The sequence below is a fragment of the Lacerta agilis genome, chromosome Z (assembly GCF_009819535.1).
Source record: "Lacerta agilis isolate rLacAgi1 chromosome Z, rLacAgi1.pri, whole genome shotgun sequence".
NCBI lineage: Eukaryota > Metazoa > Chordata > Lepidosauria > Squamata > Lacertidae > Lacerta > Lacerta agilis.
In genome coordinates this window covers 10,470,837-10,490,459 of record NC_046331.1, presented here as the reverse complement: position 1 = coordinate 10,490,459, position 19,623 = coordinate 10,470,837, and the positions used below count along the sequence as shown (strand labels likewise).

The 19,623-nt window shown below is 43.1% G+C and overlaps 1 protein-coding gene across 8 annotated transcripts in view; it reads left to right on the top strand.

The window, feature by feature from the left end:
* PBX3 (PBX homeobox 3) overlaps window positions 1–13,934 on the top strand; it is a 235,531-nt gene extending 221,597 nt beyond the window's left edge. For 7 of the 8 annotated variants that reach the window (XM_033137526.1, XM_033137522.1, XM_033137523.1 and 4 more), the window contains 3 exons: window positions 624–736; window positions 2,510–2,599; window positions 12,102–13,934. In XM_033137526.1, the coding sequence (XP_032993417.1) occupies window positions 624–736; window positions 2,510–2,599; window positions 12,102–12,194 (296 nt within the window). In that variant the 3' untranslated portion in view covers window positions 12,195–13,934. The remainder of the gene's footprint in view (window positions 1–623; window positions 737–2,509; window positions 2,600–12,101) is intronic. The other variant, XM_033137527.1, reaches the window with a different exon arrangement.
* The last annotated feature ends 5,689 nt before the right edge of the window (window positions 13,935–19,623 follow it).

Sequence of the window (19,623 nt, the reverse complement as noted above, 5' to 3'; positions counted from 1 at the left end):
CAGATTTTCACAGAAAATCTCCACCCATTGTTTCCTATGGTATTTCAGTACATAATGAATTAAATTCTCTATCTTATTCAGATTCCGAGCAATTGGGATACTAGTGCATGTTTATATCTGATACATAATATGGTAGAAGACAGAGTCTGTAGGTGTAGCTCAAGAAAGGTACTATTATTTTAAGTAGAGAATGTAAAATATTCAAGATATCCTTGAGTGTTTCTTTTTTAAAGGACCATCAAGAACTTTAGGATTTTAACAGCTCTATGACTTTCATAAATCTTGCCCCATTTGTTTTTGTTTTTATCTAAAGGGTCCAAAAATACCTGGGGTACATTATATGCTGCTTCATGAAATTCATTTGAGTCATTTGTGTTGATCTCTGTTAGTCTGTGGCCCTCTTTGATTTTATGGAGTGTCATTCTCTGCAAAGGATTTCCTCCTCTCCTCTCCTCTCCTCTCCTCTCCTCTCCTCTCCTCTCCTCTCCTCTCCTCTCCTCTCCTCTCCTCTCCTCTCCTCTCTCATCCTCCTTATTCCCCTTGTCTTTTTGGAGGTCTTTTGGGGTAGACATGTGATGTTTGCCACTCTCTTTTATTCAGCTACTTAACTCTTTCCTTTCCAGGTTCTTCAGGTTCTTTTAACCTCCCTAATTCTGGGGACATGTTCATGAACATGCAGAGTCTGAATGGGGATTCTTACCAGGGGTCCCAAGTCGGAGCCAATGTGCAATCACAGGTAGGAGAAAAACGCCCCTCCCCCCCGATTATGGCCTTTTTAGCAGGGTATGGTTTGGGCTTTATTTTAAAAGAGGATAAAAATAAAAGGCAAACAAACAAAAACAATCCAACAACAATTTCCACCTTTTAATTGGGCCTTCCAATTTATTACAAAAATTAATCAATGTTGGCTTCTCTCAGCACTGAATCTTGCCAATGAAAAGAGCTGGCTTCCTCCCTCTCCCCAATCTGAAACTTTTCAAGCTTTGTGAATGCAGTTCGGCTCTGGCTTGAGCTCATGGCGTTGGGTTGGGTGTGTTGTTTGGCTATCAACGCTAAAGCTTTTATTTATTGTGACTTTTTTTTTTGCTTTGTTTATGGAATCTCCCTTTGTTACATATTCTAATTTCAAAAACTGATATAGCTCAGCTGTGTGTGTGTGTGTGTGTGTGTGTGTGTGTGTGTTTAAATGCATTGTGTTCTCAGTTGTCATTCTAGTCTCTTTCAAGCAAGATTAACCTGTCCATCTAGGACCTCCAGGTCTGTGTATTTTCTGCAATGGCGCATGACCAAAAGTCTGGCACTGTAAAAAAATTGGCTATGAAATCCCTTGATATAATCTTAGCATTCGTTTAATGTAAAGAAAAAAAGCAGAAAGCTAATCTAGCCCTTAAGACACTGACAATAAAAAGCAACACAAGATGCTTACTGAACTAAGAGGTCTTTGTTAGTTTAAGGGATACTGTTTCAGTGCTCTGAATACAGTCTGGTCCTCTAACTTGGCTAGCAGAAGTAGAAATAATGTGTGCCATATGAGCATATGCACATGAGCTTCAAAGACATAATTTATCTAGATTGCAGGACACCATTTGGATCCCCCCCCCCGTTTTTGGTGCAGTAGTGTTTAAACAAGGGGTGTTAGATAGGGTCAAATGTCCCCACGCAGTAGGCACCTAGGGGCAACATACGTTTTCCACAAAGAAATGGCCAGTTGGGGGAGGTGGGAGGTAGTCTTTGGTGTCTAAAATGAATAACCTTGTTCATTTTGCAGTTCTCCTCCCCAGATCCCTTCATTGGCACTGCTGTTGCCTGTAAATCACCAGTTCCCCCTCTCTTGCTGGGCCTTAGCAACCCCTAGCTGTTATCCTGAAAAATCTTGTCATGTGCCAAAGCAAACTCCTCCTGCCATCTCACCAAACTGAACATTCTGCCTGCCCCCCCCCCCCCTAGTTCTGTAAACCACCCTGAAGCAGTAAATATGGTCAGGTTGCAAATTCCCTGCTCCAGTACCCTGCACTTTACCTTCTTATACTGTCCATAATTCTCAGAACTGTGCTGCCAGTTTAAAGGAATCAGCAGTAGAGAGTAATGCCAGGACATGCAGTAGCAGCTCATCCTGAGCCAAGCCCTTTGCCTTATGAAGGGCATCAATTTTAGTCTTGAGGATGGCTCTGCAACTTGTTTTGGATATGGTAGGGACACAGGGCTTGCACTGCGGATCCCAAAGGAAATCTATGGTACGCTACATACCCTCCTGACGAAAGTTGTGCCTCTTTATGTGTGTTTTCCTAGCATGTGTGTTCAGTTATCATACAAACATGTGCCACTTGCCCTAGATTGATAGGCTCGTCTTTCTGTGAAACTCTCTCTCTCACATCACCATCAACCCCCGCCCCATTCTTTTCCATGTTATAAATAATTTTGAATTTTAAGTGTTAGTATGCTGGTAGATACTTTTTTTTTTTTTTTTTGAATGATGAGATTATTCTTGTTTGCTCATCTGCCCTTGCAGGTGGATACACTGCGTCATGTTATCAATCAGACGGGAGGATACAGTGATGGCTTGGGAGGAAATTCGCTGTACAGTCCACATAATTTAAATGTGAGTACCATTGGCAACAGTTGTTTGGAGAGGGACATGCATAGTACTGTATTGGGCAAATGGAGTCACTGATACATGTATTATTGCAGCACTTGTTAATGCTATTTTCCTATGCTGCGAACTTGAGCTTCATAGTGTGGGGGACACAAGGGCTCTCTGGGAGAGGAAGCTCCTTGTCCCAGTGAGATGAAAAGTTCTTTCCAAGCCTCCTCTTGGTGATACAAACAAGAATGCTACCCTGTGCAAGATGATGCTAGGTAACAGAAAATTGATTGCATTCAACTATGCAACTAGACTCATTGAAACAAATGAACATTCATTGGGTCCATTACTTTCAAAAGGTTTACTTTGTTGGAAGCACTGTTTTTAGGGAAAGCAGCAGTGCCTAGCATCCATGAGCAGCTGCTGAGATCCAAACACCTGGCACTGCTCACCTTGGGTGCTGTTTGAACTTTCTACCTGCCTGATCCCTTGGCTATCTGTGGGAAAATTAAAATGGCAGATGGTTTTCCAGCTGTAGCTGCTGCCCCCAGTTAAGCCCAGAGCTGGGTGGGCAAACAAGTGGCCAAGGCCACCAGCATGGATGGAGAAGTCACCCCAGGGCACTTTGCTAGGACCTCCCCTCACCCCACCCCCAACCTGGCTCTAGCTCCTATAACTTCCTCTTTTCTTTTGTCATGGTCTTCTCTGTGGTCATACATTTTATTTACAGGTTTGAAGCATTAGAGAAACCTACAGAACATGTATCCCATGTACCAAGAGCTTCACTGGTTGCCAGTCTGTATCTCGGACACAATTCAAAGTGCTGACTCTTACCTACAAACCTATGCTACTTGCATTTTCTGAAAGACAGTGTTTCCCCAAAACAGGTTTTAAGATCTTCAAGGGGCCATTTGTTATGTACAACCAACACCTGAACTCATAAGGCTGGGGTAGCTCAAGCGTTCATGCATGAGACCGTTAATCCCAGGGTTTGAGTACCATGCTGGGCACAAGATTCCTGCACTGCAGGGGGCTGGACTAGATGGTCCTCATGGTCCCTTCCAACTTTACAATTCTCTGGTTCTCTGAGTCTGTTTCTAGCAGCCATGGTAGAAAGGCAGTATATAATCAAATAACTAATAAGCTATGGAGCTCCTTGCCAAGAAAGGCCTATCTAGGCACTTTTCTGAAGAAGTGTGCATGCACACGAAAGCTCATACCAAGAACTAACTTACTGTAGTTGGTTCCTAAGGTGCTACTGGAAGGATTTTTTTTATTTTTATTTTGTTTCGACTACATCATACCAACACGGCTACCTACCTGTAACTGGACCTTCTGCTTGTTCTTCTTCAAACACACTTCAGGCTTCATTAGCTGACTCAGCCACTGCAAACGTGCATTTGCTTCTACATATGTTTTCATGTACATGCTTTCGTTTTTACTTTTTATGTTACTGTTTTTAGTCACCTTGAGTGCCATTTTGATAGAAAGCCAGGATACAAAGGTAACAAATAAATTACCGTAAACCTAGAGGGATGAATGTGTGTGCAGAGTAGTGTTTAGCCGAGAGGATGTAAAAAATCAGCAGATGGAAATTTCAATATGAATTTGGTAAGAGATGGTAAAGGTATAGGCCTATAGCGCCCATTCCTGAAGTGTGTAAGGCTGTCATGTGATCTATCCATTCCACCTTTGTGGAGTCTTTGGCAAAGACGTCAAAATGTGAATCAGGCACACAAGTAGAGATCCCGTGCGGATGGTGTGCATCTGAGTTCCTTCCCTGCTTTCTTATACCTGTAGAAAAGCAGGCTAAATAAGAGAATCAAATGGGAAACTAGGACAAGTTAGTGGGTTTGGCTTAATACACTCTGGGGGAAATTCCCATGGATCAATTTCTCTCACCCAAGGGGGTCAGCCTGCCCTTCAAATCGATGATAATGAATCCATTGTAGCATTTCCTAGAAGGCTATAATTTTCTTCATAAAAGTTGTTTGTCCTTGTTATTCATTAACAGAAAGGATGTGACTGGATTGAGCTAAATCTAGGGCTTATGGGTGGCACCATTGAGTCATGGTTATTAATTATTTATGTAGCAATTTTAATCCTGTATGATATAAAAAGTGCTGTTCAGTCAAGTCCCTATTATACCATGTTTCAGTTAAAAAACCAAGGGCTGCTTACTAAAAGGTAGTTTCCGTTCTGTATCATTTAATCTCTTTCTCTTTTTCTTTTCCCCACTTATTTCTCATGGAGTAAAAGGGTGGACTTCCTCACCTTTTCAGGGCATGATTTTGGATGAGGTGGGGGTTCTAATCCCCTTCCCGGACTGTGAGTACAGAACATGCAGTCTTTAACTTCGTTGACACCAAGATGGAAAACCTGGGTCTGGGCTATACCTCTTCAGGTCGCAGGTAGGGGCTTGCATGGTTGATGTTCCTCTGAACATTCCCTGCACATAAAAAACTAGAAGTCAGAATGAGGTGTTATAGCCTAACTTTCTCACTGACATTCTAGTTTTCTATGTAAAGCAAATACTTGAGGGATAAAAATGAGCATTCTGTCATGTAAGCCCTTCCCACCAGTCTGAATTGGTGCAGCCCATTGAAGTGTACGTTGATAATCTCAGCAGTTGCAGTTCTTGTGGACTATTGCAGGATGCAAGAGTGTTGACCTTCTGTATGTGACACAAAGTTGAGGAAGAGTGAATTATTTGTCCAAGTCCCCTGCAGGAGTAGAGTTCTAAAGCCACCTACAGGTCCAAAACCCTGTGCTCTGGGGATGGGGGGAGGGTTTTATTCACGCCACAGTTTGGAGCAAACTTTCAAGCAATACTGGGAGTGGGGCATAGCTTTGTGGTTTAGTCCACAGCTCTATGAACCTTTCAAAGCACTGTTACAATCTGTAAGTTGAGGCTCTACTGACAAGGTGGTCTATGAGTTCCTTTATATTTTTTCTTAACTGCAGCACCTCCACTGGGCTGGGTAAAAATGCCTTTTTATATACTGTAGGGAGCAGCTGCACATCACTTCTTTTTTCAAGTTACATTTTCTACAGATCAGTTTCATTTGTTGTGAGACATTTGTTGTTACATTAGCAGCCACACATCACTTCTGATGTAATTGTACTTACAAAGAAACATTGCATGGGGGTGGGCAAGGCTTCCCCATGTACCGCTGGGGCAGGCCATCTTTTCTACTACATAAGGTCCCTTTGAGTATGCCATTGTGCATACAGTGACGCAGGTGGCAACATGCGGCCACCCCTTACAGCCAGTGATGTGCAGTCAGTGGACTACTAGGGGGACTAGGCTAGTCCCCTAAATATTCCCCTGGTGCCTCTTTCCCAAAGCCTGGGAAGCTCAATGCTCCAACGAGTCCAGTAGCCCTCCCTCCACCTTCCCAAAGCTCACTCAACTTTGGGAATGAGGCAAGAGAGCTCCAACATCCTGTCAGAGCCCTGGTGCCTCCTTCCCAAAGCCAAGGAAGCTTCTGGCTTAGGGAGGGAGGCACAATGCTCACTTGATCGACATCATGACATCTTCCCAATCACCCTCACAAGCTGGCGCCTCTGGCCCTAACTGTTCACTTATAGAAAATTATACTGCATGCCACTGCCTGCAGCACTGGTGTGTTGGAGGTGCTGTGCTTCAAAGCTGCTCTTAGCTTGACCCTATTAACTAAGAGGAAAGCAAAACAAACAAAACACAGCCTACAAATCACTTAGTATGTAGAACCTGCCTACATAACTTCTTAAAATTTATTTAATCAATTTTATCATCATCATCATCATCATCATCATCATTATTGATTACATTTATATAGCACTCTTCATCCAAAGATCACAGGTAGTTTGCAACATAAAATTTGCAATTCTGCATACAATGTTTTAAAGATTTTATGGAATTATCCTAATATTATTATTATCCTAATACCTCGAGTTGCGTACGCTCCATGTTGCGTACATTCAACTTACGGCCCTCCGCAACCCGGAAGTCCTCCCCGGAGCGCGTGCGATGTGCAGGTGCGCAGAAGCGTTCTGCGCACTTCGCACATGCGCAGAAGGACAAAAACATGCGAACTTCCAGGGTTTTTTTTGGGGGGGGGGCGTTCGTGTTAAGCATGCCCGTGTTACGTAGCGCGATCCAGAACGGATCGCGTGCGTAACATGGGGTACCACTGTAAGTCTGCATGGGAATCAACAGAATGGACTGTGTCCCCCCACGCAGAGGCAGGATTGGATGGACTTGGTCAGATGCATTCAGCCCTACCAAGTTCATGGAGGTAGAATTCTAAAGCCAAGATTATTATAGTTTTGAGAGGCAGATTGAAGTTCCCTTTTACTCTTACCTTTAGTGGTATGTATGCCGCTGCTGTGTATTTGGTCCCACAACACACTGGGTATGTGCAATGACTTCTTGCCTACATGATTTCATCCTAACTCTCATGTTTGCTAACCATACAAGTGATCTCTGGCCTCCCGGGAGACCCCTTACTTGCATGACAAGTAGATTACATCAAAAACCAACCACATGGTCAGAAGCCTTTAAGCCTACATGCAGTGGTATGGGAGCAATTGTGTAGAACTCACAAAGGAGATCTTGGTCACATTCCCAGGGCAACCTGGAGAATGAACACAACAAGGGAACACACCACTGTAAGAAGAAGGTGCGTCTGCTCTACGGCTTTTGGTGGCTACTGGTGCTCATCCTGCCTGGAGGGTCTGTGTGGACATCTTACACTGTTTTAGGTTACTTTTCCTTTAATGAGCACTTTCACGTTCAGCTTTTCCATAAGTAAATAAATTTATTATTTATTTATTTTTGTATTTTATCACTGTTATTGCTTTGGGGGCACCCCTGGATGTGTGAAGCACTATATAAATACGACTCACCATCCTTTGGGTGGTTTTGTGAATTATTCAAGCTTTACCTGTGAATAAAAAGCATCCTTTGGCAATCATATGGTAAACAAGCACATTCTCACATCTTCAGCACCAGTGCACAGCTGTGAATACACACCTTGGCGCTGTGAAAGAATGGTTGATGAGGCAGCAACAGAACCTGCAAACAATAAGCCAGGCTATGAAGGCATGGAAGTGATGTCTATAAAATACTATATAGCCTGAGAGAGATTCAGAGGCCTTTTCTCTCCCCACTCTCTCTCTCTCCCCAGTCTTCCACTTGCCACAAGAGTAAATATTAATGATTTAAAATGTGATTGAAGACATTCAATTGGGGGGGGGAGAGAAGTCCCATTAAATACTCAAATCTTTTTCCATTTGAAATGTCAAATCTTTCTTTTTGGGGGTTTATAAATAACTCATAATAACCCACAACAAACCATATAAAAAGCCTTTTAGTCACATTTCTCCCTTTTTCATTTAAGTGTTTTGAAATGCTTCAGAGAATTTGCGATATCCTTATCAACATGATAAAATATGAAACCCTGATTGCCTGCAGCATTTTACAGACATGAATTCCATCTTCACTGATGAGGTCTGATAAGGCACTGTTGTATTATACAGTGCATAATCTCAAACCACCAGAGTAAGGATTAATTTATTTGGGGGGGGGGAGAGAGAGAGAGAGAGAGAGGAAGGATAAATGCTAGCTGACAACCTCTCCCCCAGCTGCCAAGGCGAGTAAAAATATTGTACATTTGTTGTTTATAAATTTGGATAAAGAGGGAATGATGTTTACTTCAGATGGAATATCTTTAGACTAGTATCTGCATGAGAGTTTCCTCTCTTCTCTTAAGTAGATTTACAAACGTTGGGAGGGAAGATAAAAACGAAAATTTAAACACACTAAAAGAGAGGCAGGAAGAGTAAGCAGAGGGTGCCTTTTACCTTCACAAGCTTGTGATGTGTGGGTGGGTTTTTGCTACTGCTCTTTTCTCCATGTTCTGCACAGGAAGGTATTATTGACAGAGTGGAGCAATGGTTCTTCTGCCACTTGCTTTGGTGGAAGGCCATATTGCCAACAACGTACCCATGCTCTAACCTTTCCTGTTTGGTGGGGAGGTGTATTGGGCATAGGAAGAGATCCCTGCAAAGGCTATCATGTGCCGGGAGCGCTCGGAGTCAGCCTGCCTTACTCCAGAAAGCGCCAGTAAGGCCTGCGCCCGTCACTTCCACTCAGCGTCCCCCCAACTCACGAGGCCTGCGCCTCCCTCTTCTTGACTGACATAAAAATATGTAGCGACAAGCTGTCTGCCACAGCAGAAATCTGATCAGACATTGATTTCAGCAATTGCCTCGATGGGCCGAGACAGAAGGCGAATTTGTTTCTGAGCACTGTTATTGCTGATGCAGGTCTAATGCGTTGGGGGGCCAGCAGCAGCCCAAGACAGGAAGCAGCATCCGAAAGGGAGAGCGGGGAGGAATTCTGTTTGTGGGTAATTGGAAAATAGATCAGAATAGGGTGCTTGCTTCTGCTTCTCCTCCCGCCCTCCTGGCTTTTGCGCAAAGATTATTGCGGTTGGAGGGAAGCTCAGGACTTGTCTCAACTGGCCTTGTAAATGGCTCTGACATGTGCCCAGAAGGAAGACTTTTAAAAATGAAATTAAGATCCAACTGTGTTAGAGTTTCTCCCCTTCTCTCTTCTCTCTCCCCCCCCCCCTTTTATATAGTTACATTGCTAGAAGAGCCTTGGGTCACTGGCTAAGCCCAGGGCCTTGTTGAATTGGACACTGTGCACACACCCATTGCTCAACATCTGGAATAGGCAGGGAGCCAGAACCTGGGCCTGGGGGGGGTAGTGGGGCAGGGGGGGGAGAGCAAGCCTAGAGCAGGGAAAGGGGAGAATTTTCTTAAAGAGAATGTGCCTAAACACCTTCTGAATTCCACAGGCCAGAGTTACAAACACAAAAGACTCAATTCTGCCTCCTAGTTTGTCTGAAGCAATTGTGGTTGTGAGAGAAGAGACAGGAATCTTTAGTTTCAGAAGCAAATTCCTTTTTGCAGAAAACAACAATAACCATTTGTAAGATTCAAAATCTTATCTAATTCTGATTTGGCCCCTCCTTTTTCAAAAAAAATTGAACAAAAGCTTTTACTATAAGATCGTGTTCGTCAGCCTTTGCTTGGCACAGCGTGACTGTAATTGTAGGAGGCTTGGTTGCCCAGCCTGGAGCCAGCCCAGGAATGATTTGGCTCACAGCTATCAGGCAGGTCTTTAACCCAATGGGACACCTTGTTAGTAATAAACACAATCCCTTTGTGTTCCAGTGAGCAGTGGTCTATTGTCACTTCCATAGTAGACCATATGCCTTACAGTGCTGTGTTTCTCAGTACGCATTCTGTAGTGCCAACTCGGGCCTGTTCTCACCTAACGAACACTTCTGCTTGTTGCTCCTACCAGCATGGCTCAGTGATATTTTTCTCCACTGTCCATGGGTGGAGAAAACACCCAATGAGCAGCCCTAGTAGCAAGCATGCCACTCTGGAAAATCTGAAATGTTGGGGAAGGTGTTGATCTGGCAAGAGACCTGGTGTTGAGAAGTGGAAATCAAGAATGTCTAGTGCATACCTGGAAGTATCTGGGGTCAAGTGTTGAGCTCCCTTGGCCTCGTGTTGCCTGGGAATGGGGGACAGGTGGTTGGTGCATAGCAAGGGGGAGCCCTTGGATGGCGAGTTGCTGTTCATAAAACTTCATAGTGTTTTACAGGATAAAACAATAAAAAACAGCAACCAATTGACAAATCAAATCCCCTCCCAAAACCCATATGAAACAATCTCAATAAACCATGTGTATAGGATCATGTGAACAGAAGAAGGGCTTTGCTAGAAGCAAGGCCAGCCCACCCATGAGGGGAAGGTGAGGTGACTGCCTCAGATGGCAGGATCCACAGGGGCAGCAGATCCAGCCTCCAAGGAATACAACACCTGCTGCTGCTGCTGCTGCCTCTTGGTGAATAGGAGGCGTTGTTGGTTTCCTCCCACTCTTGTTCCCTATGTAGATCTTCACACACCCCTTGTTCCCTGGAGGGGGTGGTCACAATTTTGTGATATGCCTCAAATGCCATAACGTCTTGGGCTGGTGGCCCAGTCCATCCTTCCATTCTCACAAGCAGGACATGAGCACAAAGCAGTCTCCCGCCATTGTTCCCTAGCCAGCTGGTATTCAGAGGCTTTCTGCCTCTAGTCTTGAAGGTATTGTGTGGCCATCATGTCTAGTAGCCATTGATAGCTGTATCTGTGATTAATTTGTCCAGTCCCCCTTCAAAGTCACCTAGGTTGTGGCCTTCACCACATCTTCAAAGGGCAAATTCCAGAGTTCAGCTATACACTGCATGAATAACTGCTTTCTTTTGTCTGTCCTGAATCTCCTGCCAATCAGAACTACACAATAGAACCATGAATTTCTTTGTTGGCATTATGATATTGGCAGTGTTATTTTCTATCACTTTTCTAAAACTGTCTAGCATAAAAGTCACATTTTCCACACCCATTGCACACTGGGTCACCGTATGAATTGCGCTGTCCACCATAATCCCAGAATCCTTTTCTTGGTCAGTCACTGTGAGGAGGTTGATATTATTATTATTATTATTATTATTATTATTATTATTATTATTATTATTTTGGCATCACTTTTTCATCATTGTTTGCATCACTTTACACTTATTCAATTAAAGCACATTTCATCATTTGTCATCATTTGGGTATGTTCTTTGGGATGACCTGGTTTTGTTTTTGACACCTTGAATAATGTGTCATTTGCAGACTTGACCACCTCATTTCACACCCACTAACTCCAGATTGTTACTGAACTAGTTAAAAAGCACTACTTATTACTTGAGAACTCTGAAAGGACAGGTGAAGGAGTTTGTGTAACCTTCTGTCAGGAGAGGGTTTCAAAACATTGGAGGAACTGCCGCAAAGAAAGCCTTGCTCTTCATAGAAGCCAACCTGCCCTCTGCATTGGAACATGGAATAAGGTCTACTCAGAATTGCTCAAATGCTAGGGGGAGGGTCATACAGTAGGAAATATATTATAATGTATAATAATTTATTACTTATACCTTGCCTATCTGACTGGGTTGCCCCACCCACTCGGAGCAGATACACTGGTTACGAACTTAATTTGTTCCGGAGGTCCGTTCTCAACCTGAAACCTTTCTTAACCTGAGGTGCCACTTTAGCTAATGGGACCCGCTACGCCGCTGAAACACGATTTCTGTTCTCATCCTGAGGTAAAGTTCCTAACCCGAGGTACTACTTCCGGGTTAGCAGAGTCTGTAACCCGAAGTGTTTGTAACCCAAGATTATCAGAACCAAAGCTGTATAGATAAAAACAGCACTTGAAACTGGACCTCAAACTGGCAACCTGTGTAGCTGTTCTAAAACCAGTAATATACAAGGGAATCTGTCCAACACTGGTGACCATGGCATCCTGCCGTTGTTGAAGCATCCAGATCAATTCAGAGGCTGCCCCACATGGAACACTGGGCTTGCCGGTGGCAGTGCTAATATGCCTGATGGTGTCTTTTCAATTACATGTTTTCTTCCCCCTCTGCAGGCAAATGGAGGCTGGCAGGACGCAACCACTCCATCTTCTGTGACCTCCCCAACAGAAGGCCCGGGCAGTGTGCACTCTGATACCTCTAACTAATCTCCTCACAACACTTTTCGTTCACCCTGAGCTGAGATGCCTTCCTGTAGGTGCATTCAGAATCCCAGAAGGAAAAGAAGACCTAGCAAGGAAATGTTATTGTTTTTTGTAGCCAACCACTGTTGGCTTTACTGTAAAACCTTGTCATTTCCAGAGAACTCGATAAATGTGTTGTGTGTGGGTTTTTTTTTCTAAGGTATCTTAAATCATTTGTATATGTACCTAAAATATCACAAAGATGCGCACATTCACACCATGAAAATAAAAACAACAGCAGCAACCACCAAGCACTTTATCCAAGTAGGCCAAGATTTAGCATTGTTTGTAACCCTGTAACTATTTTGCAAAAATAATTTATTATCAACTTTCTCCTCCCCCCCCCAAAGGATGGCCTACCAGTTGCTAGCCTCTTGGCCTTAAGGGTAATAAGTAAGAACTGTTCTTAAGATTAACCTCAAGCAGCAGAACCAGGCTGTGGGTAACCTCACCTAAACCGAACTTCCAGTGAGAGCTGGAGTGGAAATTCAGATGCTGATTGTGTCCAATCTTCCTTTCTTTTTCTTCATATCTCTTCTAGAGTGGAGATATATTTTGCTCAGTCACCCTTATTTCAAAGGCAGTTGTGTTATAGGGTTTTATTTTGTTTGCTTTTGGAGCTTCCATCATCATTTCTTAGCTTTTGTTGGGATCCACTGTTAGCAAAGTAGCTTAGTATGCTGATTCTTTTTAACCCTTCTTTAACGTCCACTATGGTGCAAAGCCTCTCCATATGTTGGTCATCAGCAGGCACAGATGATCCACAGGAGATGGAGATGCTCGCTGCTCAGTTTTTTTTTGCAAAAAGCCAAGCCACTGGGTTGTACAGTATGAGCCGGGTGCTGAGCGCATCTGCCCCGGGTTTTGCCACTGTTCCTCAGTGGCAGCAAAGAGGCCAAACGGGCACCATTCTCCTGAGTGTTGTATATAGTGTAGCAAAAGAGTATTTATACATTTCACCAATCAAAACACAGCTTTATTACCTCATGCGAACTCATACGAACCAATAGAAACATGTTCTTTAGCTTAGAGTGCTCACTACTACCTCTAAACAATACTCACGCTGTAGTTCGTCTCCTTTTTTAAAATGATTTTTCCTATATCAATTTCCCCCTTGCATCTTGTAATTAACTCTTTGTTTCCCTTCATTAAATGTAATGTACATTGTAATCTTTTAAATAATAACAACAACAACATTTTTTAAAATCCAGGTTGCATTGGCAACTTTCAAAAACAATTTAAAAAAAAGAAAAGAAAAAAGCTTTGAAGTGGAAACATTGGGTCTTTACATTTGACACAGAACAGTAAAACTGTTTGTAAATACAGAGAAACATTTTGAATGTTCTTCATCTTGTTACTATACTAATTCACGCAAAAGAAAAAGAGGGAAAAAACGAATAATGGATTGTAAAGCAGACAAGTTTCAGTATTCAGTACTGTATATTTCACCCTGTATTATTGGGGGCAGGGGTGGGTGGGTTGGGAGCTCTTTCTTTTCTTTTTTCTTTTTCTTCTCTCTTTTGTATGGTATGCGATTCTGAAACTGATCGACTCAATGAAAAAAATAATAATTTGTGGCAGTGATTCTAATGTATTAAACCGTTTCGTGTTACTTTCTAACTGGATTACACCCTGAATTGAAGAGTCTTCCTTGTGGTAGTTCTATGTAGTTTCGAACCATGAATAAACTTTTTGCTTTCATGACTGAAAATGTGGACGTCATTTTCTTCCTGATTTGGCCAGCAGAAGATGGAGTTGGCAGTGTTAGGGACTGGCACAGATGAATTGAGGCAGGAGCCCAAACAGTTCTTGAAGACAGGCAGGTGGAGAGCCCTCTAAATTTTGCTGGACTCCTAACTCCTGTCATCCCTGACCATTGGCCATGCGGGCTGGAGCTGATGGGAGTTGGGGTTCAGCAACACCTGTTTTAAAGGAAAAGATTTGTGTATCCTTTCACTTTTCTCAAGGCAATAGAAACTGAGCTGTGTACAACTAATCGCTGTTTCTTAATGTTACAGACACATTGCTCTTAGGACAGGGGTTCCCAGGCTGTGGTCTACAGACCATCAGCTGTCCATGAGCTTCATTCAGGTGGTTCATGCCATGGCAACGTTAAATCATTATAATGATTTTAAAATGTAGTTTTGTTGCTTTTATTTCTTATATTGTGTTTCAGTGTGAATTATATGGAATGCAAATTGTAATACAATAAAACACAATATAAGTAAATAAAAGAAGCAACAAAATACAATTAAAATGATACAGTACTAGCACAGTGTGTTACAAATTCTACAACAGGAAGAAAGCACTGAGTGGTCCACCAAGGCCTTCAGCAATTTTCAACTGGTTCATGGGGAAAAGAAGTTTGGGAAACATTGTCCTAGGGCAGAGCTTTCCAAATTGTGTGTCGGCTGCAGTGTGTAGGTGTGTTGCGTGAATGCTCCCCATGCTTCTCCCGGGGCTGGAAAGGGATTAGTTTAACCTCCAGTTTTCAAGTAAAACTGAATTACTCTGTTGCAAAAAGTGTGTCACCAACATGAAAAGTTTGGAAAGTTCTGTCCTAGGGTGTGATAATGTGAATGTATCAATGTCACATTCACATGTATTTCACCTCTGCACCCCACCCCCTCAATTCCATACTACAGTGGTACCTCAAGTTACAAACGCTTCAGGTTACAAACTCCGCTGGCCTGGAAGAGTTACCTCGAGTTGAGAACTTTGTCCCAGGATGAGAACGGAAATCGTGTGCCGGCGGCACAGTGGCAGCAAGGGGCCCCATTAGCGAAAGCACGCCTCTAGTTAAGAACAGTTTGAGGTTAAGAACGGACCTCCAGAACGAGTTAAGTTCATAACTAGAGGTACCACTGTACATTCAAGGCCCTTGCTATGGGAATTCCCACATTTGACCACTACTGGAGCAACTCCCATACCTTTTCGTTAATGTAAAAATGGACCACAAGTTTTGCCATTCATAAAGGTAAAAGGTAAAGGACCCCTGGTAATTAAGTCCAGTCACGAACGACTCTGGGGTTGCAGCACTCATCTCGCTTTACAGGCTGAGGGAGCCGGTGTTTGTCTGCGTCCACGGACAGTTTTTCCGAGTCATGTGGCGAGCATGACTAAGCCACTTCTGTCAAAACCAGAGCAGCACATGGAAACACCGTTTACCTTCCCGCCGGAGCGGTACCTATTTATCTACTTGCACTTTGACGTGCTTTTGAACTGCTAGGTTGACAGGAGCTGGGACCGAGCAACGGGAGCTCACCCCGTTGCAGGGATTTGAACTGTCGACCTTCTGATTGGCAAGCCCTAAGCTCAGTTGTTTAGATCACAGCGCCACCTGTGTCCCATTTTGCCATTCATACTTTGCCATAAAGGCAGAATGTAGTTTAGGAATAGGAGGAGGCAAGTCATGCAGAATTAATTTATTTTAATTACTTACAGTATCTGTTGCTTTTTCAAGTTATCTAACCTCTGGTGTGGTTGACAAGATTTTGAGCAGAATTGGGAGGTTTGTCACTATTGATATGTATCCAATGCTAGTCCTACTCAGAGTAGACCCATTGAAAATGACTCACTTGGCTCCATTGATTTCAGTGGATCTACTCTGATTAGGCAGAACTTAGATGGATACAACCCAATGTAGCTTGATGGTGTCACTTTTCCCAAATTGGTGCTGACATCACATTCAGAAAATGACTTTTAAAGATGTCCATTCTTTTCATTACTGCCTTCACTTGACATTAACTTTTGGAATATTATCTCTGCAAATACAATGGTAATTCTCTTAAAAGACATACCATGTTGTGTTTTGTTCTTTTGCAAACCTCTTTATTTCTGTCTTTGTAAAACTGCTAATTTTTAAATGTTGATGAATAATACCCAAAGGTCAGTGCCAGGTAATAGCCTATTTGGTATATCTTCAGGAAATAGCCTTTCGGGCAATCAAATTAACAGAGGATCACGTGTGGCCAGTGGCCTTTTAGTAAACATATAAATCCTGCATACTGTTGTTCAGTAAGAAAACAATCCAGCCTTTAATATATTTTTAGAGCAGAGAAAAAGAGAGAGACCTCTTGCCATCATTCACCTTATGTCTTGTAGGGGAACAGCTAGACAATTGTATTCCTGTTGTGATCTGCTGTATAAACTCAGAGGTGTGCTAGGTAACTAATGATTTGCATGATTCAATTAGCTTTTGGGTCAGTTTCCCTTATCAATGACCCTTGTACTAAGTTATTTTGTAAAGTGTCTCTCTCCCCCCCCCCCACTATTAAGCCAGGGAGAAGAAAAACACAACCCAAACAGCGAACAAACACAATTCATCTTCTTCAATGTCCAAAACAAGCCTACATTCATCACAACAATCTTTTATCACAAGCTACCACTTGCACCTTTTCCCCCATCAGCCTTAGAAAGGGACCGGTCTCCTTCCTCCACCACCACATTTCCTGCAAGTAACCGTTGCTTTTTGCTCGCTCTGCTGTGAAACGCTAGTTGCCAATTAATAAATAAAACCCAGGCCGAAGGGAGAAAGCGCCGTCCATGGATAAGTCCCCTGTGCGTGCCGGAGAAATGCGGCGAGACAACCCTCGCCTGGCTTAATGGATCTCTTTGCCTCCCCGCACGTGCCTGGCTTAATACTATAATTCTGCAGAAATCCTGTTTCCAATGTAAAGCGTGTCAGTGGGAAGTGAGGGCGGCATAATTGAACGGGCACAAAAGATGTCCCTCATCTTGATCACAGCTTGCCTGGCCACAGGCAAAACCCTGTCACACGGTGATGAGGTTCACTGAAGGGCCATCAACAACCTTTTGGGCAGCCCTTGGCATGGCCCCTCTGCCCAGTAGGCATAATTAAGGGGCTTCCTTATAACATGAAGCAGGGTGGGGGGTGGGGGTGGGGGATGTTGCTGTCTGGTGAGTGATAAGCGCTGCTTCTTTCTCCTTGCTCTTCTCCCAGCATTCAGCAAATAATAATAGTAACAATAATAATAATAACAAAGTGGTCAGTCACACATCAGAAAGGTTTACTGTAAGCACCAGCATTTAAAGTAAGTCTTCCTGATGGCTTTGTGCATCCTTAGCCGGCAGCTGTACTCTGCCAGAGACAGGCTCCTACCCTAATTGAGTGATAATGGCTTATGTAAGGACTAGGTCTGTGAAAGGGAGCAGGAGCATTGTACAGTCTGCATCAAAAGCAATTTCTGGCTTCAGGGAGGGATTTCATCCATGGATCCCCATGAAGCCCCATGCTCAAGTCTGTAGTTGGCTAGGATTGCTGGCCATGTTTAGTTCCGTTTCTTTCTCTACCATTTAGAAACATATTATTATTATTATTATTATTATTATTAATAAATCACCCTCTAAGGTGCCGCCTCAAAACAATTTACACACAAGAGAGTCAAAAACAGTTTAAAAACACAAATACAACAAATACATTTAAGACAAGAGTAGTACCTGGACAAGTGGAGCACTCACTGCAGAGACCCATTTATACAGTTGAGAAAGCCTGTGGGGACAAAAAATGTCTTAAATTGTTCCTGGAAAGTGCAGGTAGGAGGTGCTTATCTTGACAGGAATGATATTCACAGAACAGGAGCAGCCACACTAAAAGCCCTGCTCCGAGTTACTACAGCTTGGGCTTCTGAAATCTTTGGAAATTGCAGGAGAAACTATCCCACAGACTTCTCTGTGTGCCTGTGTTTTTTTAAACTGTTATTTGAATATTATGAAACCATGCATCACCACACGGAACAAGTTTTTCCTCCAGCCCAAGTCTCTTTTTAACAGCAGTGATTCTAGTATCTAATACTGTGCTAATTACAAGGGTTGCCTGCAACTGAAATCCTACTCAGAGTAAACCCATCGAAACAGATAGACAGACGTAAGTTAGTCATGTCCATTAATTTAATTGGGTCTACACTGAATACGACTAATGTTAGACACAAACCCTATTCTATTTGGGAGTGAATTAGTCCTCCTACACACCACGCCTTGGACAGCTATTTTCTCCTTCCGCTGTGCCTCTGGATGCCAGTTGATGGGTATCACAAGCGAGGAGAAGTTCTGTTGTGTTCAGCTGCTGCTTGCAGGCTTCCCATGATTGGTTGGCCAATGTGAGAACAGGATGCTGGAGTAGAAGCTCACTGGGTGATCTTGGGAAATTTATTAACCTACCACACACAATTGTTTTGAGGATAACAGGAAGGTGATTCCTGCTTTGCAGAGGGTTGGACTAGATGGCCCTTGGGGTCCCTTCTAACTCCACAGTTCTATGATTCTATGATAGGAGGAGAACTACCAGTATATAAGTTTTAGGGGGAGAGCATGAGATTTTTTTTTTTAATGAAATAACATAGAATTCAGGCTTGGACCTATGTAACTGAAGAGGTTTCTAGATTTTGATGAGGGATATAATTTTTTATTTTATTTTAAAAGGAAGAGAATCATTCACAGATCAGCCTATTTTATTTTATTTCATTAACTTTAATGTTCCTGTTCCATGGACTGTGAAGGAAAAGGAGCCATTAGTTCTCAGGGGCTTTATCTATCTCCATGCCATACAGAGCACCGATAACAATGGTTAAGGATAAACTCAGCAAGCGAGGGGAAGGGTGTGCTGTAGTAGTCTCAAGGGAGTTGTGATCTGCTTCCTGTTTCTGCATTGGACTGCTGGGGTTTGTGTTTTGTTTTTGGTTCAATGCAAACGAGAAATAGAATATATTATGAGAAAGAAAGAAGGAAAGAAGGGACGTTGCATGCATAAGTGAGAAGTCTGGTTAAGGAGAACGGCTGTGGGTTAGGACTTGCCTGTAATGATTTAAGAACCTAAGAGCCCTGCTGAAGCAGACCCAAAAGGTCCTCCAGTGCAGCATCCAATTCTCATTAAGGCAAACCAGATGCGCCAATGGGAAACCCATAAGCAGCACATGAGCACAACAGCACTCTTCCCATTTGTGATTCCAGCAACTGGTATTCAGAGATACATTGCCTCCAACAGCAGAGGGAGAACATAGCCATTGTTGTCAGCAGCAATTGTTCAGAGGTAGCATCTCTGTCCCAGCTGCTGGGGACAAGGAGGCTGTAGATGAGCATGTCCTGCTTGCAAGCTGAGTGAGTAATTTTGACTGGTAGCCATTGATAGCCTTCCCCTTCATGAATTTGTCCAATCCTCTTTGAAGGCCATCTAAGTTGCTGACTGTCACTATGTCTTAGGGAAGTGAGTTCCATAGATTAACTCTGCTTAACTCTGTGTTATGAAGAAGTACCTTCTTTGGGCTGTTCTGGATCTCTCACCGTTCAGCTCCCTTGGATGGCCCCTGGTCCTAGTATTAGGAGAGAGGGAGAAAAACTTCTTCCTAACTACTGTCTCTACATTCTGCATAATTTT